General features: G+C 47.5%; 2 protein-coding genes across 2 annotated transcripts; one reads left to right on the top strand and one right to left on the bottom strand.

The window, feature by feature from the left end:
- Window positions 1–474: 474 nt before the first annotated feature.
- Window positions 475–1,956, bottom strand: DFL_008868 (uncharacterized protein; the record flags this gene model as incomplete). Its single annotated transcript, XM_067638663.1, has 1 exon — window positions 475–1,956. One exon carries the CDS (start codon window positions 1,954–1,956, stop codon window positions 475–477), a length of 1,482 nt encoding a protein of 493 aa, XP_067486530.1.
- An 858-nt stretch (window positions 1,957–2,814) lies between these two features.
- DFL_008867 (uncharacterized protein) lies at window positions 2,815–4,659 on the top strand (the record flags this gene model as incomplete). Its single annotated transcript, XM_067638662.1, has 1 exon — window positions 2,815–4,659. One exon carries the CDS (start codon window positions 2,815–2,817, stop codon window positions 4,657–4,659), a length of 1,845 nt encoding a protein of 614 aa, XP_067486529.1.
- Window positions 4,660–5,411: the final 752 nt, after the last annotated feature.

Below are 5,411 nucleotides of genomic sequence, written 5' to 3'. Positions count from 1 at the left end.
CCAACCAGGATATGAGCGGACGGCTCATCGCTTGGCTTTTTGTGCGATCCTTTGACAAACGTTTTGCGACGAATGCAGTGGTTCTCAAAAAATAGAGAATGCATGCCTTTGGGGCTGAAATACCAAATAAAATATTAAATGGAGGCTGCAGAGATATAGGTTCTAGTTTTATGGACTACGGTATTAGGATTTTGCTACATATATCGATATCGTTGGATTTCGGTTTACTATTTTTGAATATCAATCGATTGCGTGGATTCCACGTTGTATGGTAACTCTTTCGCGAAATTTAAATTAAAAAAAGGGAGATTTCGATCTTCAACATTTGTATTTCCAGGACCACGACGCTCGCTTGTCTTAAAACGTTGACCCACATCTGCATGAGCCTCCGTGCGCACGCATGATATCATATCATATCCCTCTCTCCACTCTTTATTCTCCTTATTGAGTAAATCCCAAATTTAAACTCCAATATCAAAAATCCTCCCAAGCAGCTTCGTAATACCCAAGTTTAATGGGCATGTATCGATAACCAACTTCCACCCCCTCAATCCCACCCGCGTGTTTAACCCCCTTCACCATCCCCAACATACTCTCCTTCGCTTCCATAAACTCCTCCAAACTCTGTTTACCAACTTCAAGAACTTGAAACCCTTCCTTCCCATCCATCCTCCCCAAAGAAGTAATATACTCCATCACCCCCGCCAAACTCACGTGAACCTCCCAACTCCCACCTTCCACAATCCTTCTATGTAACGCTGTTAAAATCCCTATAGCAAGAAAATAACCAGCAGTATGATCTAACGCCTGGCACGGCCACTTCCTGAACCTTTCGTTTTCCTTTCCAAAGCACTCTGCTTCGCTAACATTTACCCCCGAACATAATTGTACCATACTATCAAACCCTCTTCTATCCTTCCAAGGCCCCGACTCTCCGAACGCATTTAATGATGCGTATATTATCCCATTCGGATTCATCGCCGCTACATCTTCCGGTGAAAACCCCTTTGCAGATATAGCACCGGGTCGGAAAGATTGTATGAATACATCCGCGGAGGATAATAACTCCCCAAGTTTCTCTCTTCCTTCTCCATCCCTAAGATCAAGGAATGTAGACCTCTTACCCCGTGAGGTATCAATATCGAGGCCAGGCAAGGACGGTAAATGCGGGCCATGGATCCAGAGGACATCGGCGCCGTGGGCTGCAAGTGTTCGGCCGCATATCGGACCTGCTAGCACTCGTGATATTTCTGCGACTCGGAGACCGGATAGACATGATTTTGGAGTTTTGCTGGTTTGGAGGTTTGGGGGAAGCCCTATGGGTGCTTCTCGGATTTTTCGAAGGATTATGGGGAATGCTGGGAGATGGTGGGATTGGGGTTCTGTTTTCCATTGGAAGGGTGAGCGGAGGGCGTATATCACCGCTTTACGTTTATGAGCTAGATTTTCTAGGTCGATCGCTTTGAATTTTTTAACCGCACCCGCGATGGTGGGTTTATCCGTACAATCCGTTGGTAATCCCAATATCTCCAATGCCGCTATCGCATGATTTGGAAAATTCGCGTGGATACCGATCATACCGCCATCAGCGGTTTCGTAGGATCCCGAAACGGGGCCCCATGTATTCGGTGGAGGGGAGTCGAGGATTTTGATGAAATTTTCGGATTTGTATTCTGTGCTCGCGTGGAGGGTGTTCATTTTTACTTTGGGGATTTTAGGTTTATTATTATTAATGTCATTGGAGGGGGTTCTATGAGAGTATATAAGTGAAGCTGCTAGAGTAGATGTGGCTATTGCGGCAGGCGGGATAAGCGATAGACGATAACTGGAGGGGAGGGTATGTTCCGGCCCTGTTATTTCGAGTGTTTCCTCGGAGAGGGCGGACGGAGGGAGGGAGAGGTTTGACCAGAGGTCGTGGATTATGTCCTCGGGTGTCGTGAAGTGCGAACGGTCCATTGGGAATAATTGTTTACTATGACTACAAATTCTGGAGTGAGGGAGAGGGAAACATATTCCGGGACATATATCCGGGTATCATGAATCATTACAGATGAAAGTTTTTTTGTGAAACAAGGAACTGAACTCTAACTTTTAGAAATGTTGGAAAATATGCGTTGGAGTCCGAGGTTAGAAGATGAGGCTGAAAATGGCGAACAGGGCGGGATTGTGACCAAGGTACCAAGCTGATAACGTTATTAACAGCAGATATCCTCACCCGCAAGCCTGTGGGAGTGGAGTTATCAGGTAGCCGGGGTATTGCGTCTGCCTGGCCCGTGAAGCTAGAGCTGCTACCTAAGTCAAGGTCCAAAGGTCGCGAGCCAAGTTGCATTTTCGAAGGATCAAGCACCCGCTATTCGGTTCTGATAAAAATTACTGGGATTAAAAGCCCCCGAGGCTGCAGGTTGACCTCACCAGCTTTAGCCGTTTTTTTGTATCTCTTTCGACGTGCATGCAGCTGCGCAAGTGGTTATATATTCGGACAACCATCCCACCCGCCGCCGTTGTCGACGAATTAATCTTTATTTTTAAATTTAGTTTTTATCTGCGTATGCGCGACAGCTAGAATATCAGAACGTAAACACGCACGACCTTTAATTAAAATTAATTACCAGTCGACGCCGATAACCACCATCGTCGATAAATCTCGAAATCAAGTTGAAAAATACCCAATCGGCATCACCATTTAGATCCCATAGACACCAGTCCTATCTCAGGGGTTGGTTGTTGACACAATTTAATCTCTCAATCAGTCAATCAGCCCAATTAGCGAGAAACCCCCAAACCCATCGCGTTGCCCACCACGCCCGATATCGCATGTCCCGACCATCTACAGACGCAGACCCACTCCCCGAAAGAGCCGCCTTCCCCGTCCAGCACCTCTCCCGTCCGTTTCTAAACCGCCAAAGTTTATCATCAGAAATCGGCCTAGCTCTCTCTCAGAGAGCTAGAGTAAATGTAAACGGTGCCGGTGATGGCGGTACCGGTATATCCAAACCCGTTGCAGCGGCGATAAGACCTGATAACCCTACGTCGCCTGCTACGGACGGGAATACCGAATATATCGCATCGATTGAACGTGGACCATTTCCTAAAGATGCTTCGAATCCTTCTACCTCAAATATCAAAATCCAGCAATTCCGTACGGGGAGGACGGAAAGAAATTCATATGAGCCGAGCACGTGGAATAAAATCACAGAATCATTCATTACAGTTCCTTACAACGCTAAAGTCTCGATATATCGGACGTTAATAATCCTTTGGAACCTACCCGAAAACATCGTCCGCGCCAAAAGACGATTCTTCTATCCTCTACCAAAACCACAGACGCTTCCGAATCCAGCTACTACGGTAACAACAACAGATGCACAGGGTCCCAAAAAACCTGGGAGGGTACGAAGGGTTTTTCGGTGGCTGTTCAGGGCGGAGAAGATGCGATTCTATGGATTTTTGTTCACGCTGGCATTGAACGGCGCATTCGCATATTGGGTCTGGGTCCACGTTCAAGTATATATGGATCCGCATACCTGGCGACTAAGACGATTGGTCACATCCCCAACGAGCACCTGGACGGCCTTTACATCCCTAGAGATATGGATCGCAATTATGCTCGGAGTCTGGAATCTAGGAGGGTCATATCTGATAATAATGGGAGTTGTCTCAATAGGCGACTTGATAAAGAGGGGGTTCGACTGGATGTTGTGTCGCAAGAAGAGACCACCGATACGGCCTAATAACACGAACAAACCTAGTACATTGAAATCTTGGTTCCCAACGATATTTGGCCTCTATTTTTTGATATTGATATTATGGCCGATACTTGCGAGTACGATCCCCGCGCCGAGGTTGAGGATTGATCGGTATCCGAAACGGTGCGAAGGTGGGGCGTGGGATTTTAGGGTTATCTTGGATGGGAGGGTTCAGCCGAGGAATTTGACGAGAGGGAGGGTGACGATTAGAGAGTTGAAGGGGGAGAAGACCGGAAGAGAGGTGGTTTATATAACTGAGGGTTATGTGAATGCGACTTGGATGAGAACGGAGGAGAGGGTTGTGTTGAAGAGGGCCACGATGCCAGCGAAGGACGAAACGGCGTATGTGAGTGAGGTGATTTATAGGTTTCCGTATATGGAGACGGAATGGGAAAAAGCCGGATGGAGGAGTTTACCGGATGTGAAGAGGGAGAGAGGGGGGAATTATACGGTTATCCTTACGGATTCCGAGACCGGGAGGAATGAAACGGTTGACGGGAGGTTCCCGTACCTAGATGATGATCAATCGGGGCTACGATTGGATGAAATGGGGTTGATACCAGATGTTAAAAGGTCGTGGAGGGCTCTTACGAATGCAGCTGATAGCTGTCCTTGGGGCCCTGATGCGAAGCTACTGGAGAATACAGACGTCACAGCAAGGAATATAGTCGGGGAAGGGTATCCTGTGTTATTGACCGATATGACGAAGTTTGGGAGATGCTCAGAGTTAACGGTTTGTGCGAATCGTAGGAGACAAGTTGTGGATGGTTTACCGTGGGCTGTAGGGGAAGAAGGGAAGAAGGTTTTGGATGCAATGCTGGTCGTACCGTTGGGATTGATATTGATTGAACAGATCCGGTGGGGGAGCTGTTGTGGAGATGGCTTCGAACCGTACACGGCGGGGCCGGCATAGTCAGCCTTTTTATGACCTTTTCACCATTGACGGTAGTAGTTCTTTGCATTATATATCGCGATGCTAGGTTTTCTTGTCGGATGCATCGCATTGCATATGATCGCGATCACTGGTACCGGTGTTTTGGAGTTTCATTTGATAAAGACTCTTCTCTTTCTTTCTTTTTTCATTGGCAGAGCTAATAATGTATAATCGGTTCAACGGCAAATGGATATCAACGGGGTTTTCGAGACGAATTACTTCCGAAGAAAAGCTACCGAATTACCGACCTGAAGAGCTCCATACATAACAGGTTTGTTTAAACGGGTCCCAAAAAGTCGAGGCGAAAATGCCGAAGCCCGGGCTAGGAAGGACACAAAGTCGCTCAATCCACCAAAAATGTGAGTTAGCGCGTGCGTGGGGTGCAGGAATGCCCAGGCCGGTGGAAAGCTTAGCCAGCCAAGACAGCGCGTCGTTGACGAGCCTCTGCCGAGCATCTTGACGGCTTGTGGGTCGAATGGGACAAGAACGACAAGAGTCTCGTCTATGGTAATTGGGTTTTCATCCCAGAAGGTAGGAAATCGAAGAAGGAGGTAGGTTTGGCAGTTTGGGATGATACGATATATCATACAATCTATGCATATAGCGAGGTCTCGTGGGCAGGAGCTTGGTGCAGAGCGGTGCAGGTATTTCGCGCAAAACCGATGCGTAATGCCAATCACTCAGGACACAACGGCAGAGGCTAGCTAAGAAGCTGCGGACAGATGCAGACC

This window comes from Arthrobotrys flagrans (assembly GCF_004000055.1).
Source record: "Arthrobotrys flagrans strain CBS H-5679 chromosome Unknown unitig_1, whole genome shotgun sequence".
In the NCBI taxonomy this organism is placed as follows: Eukaryota; Fungi; Ascomycota; class Orbiliomycetes; order Orbiliales; family Orbiliaceae; genus Arthrobotrys; species Arthrobotrys flagrans.
The sequence above is the reverse complement of the archived record's forward strand: the minus strand, read 5'-3'. Positions and strand labels throughout refer to the sequence as shown.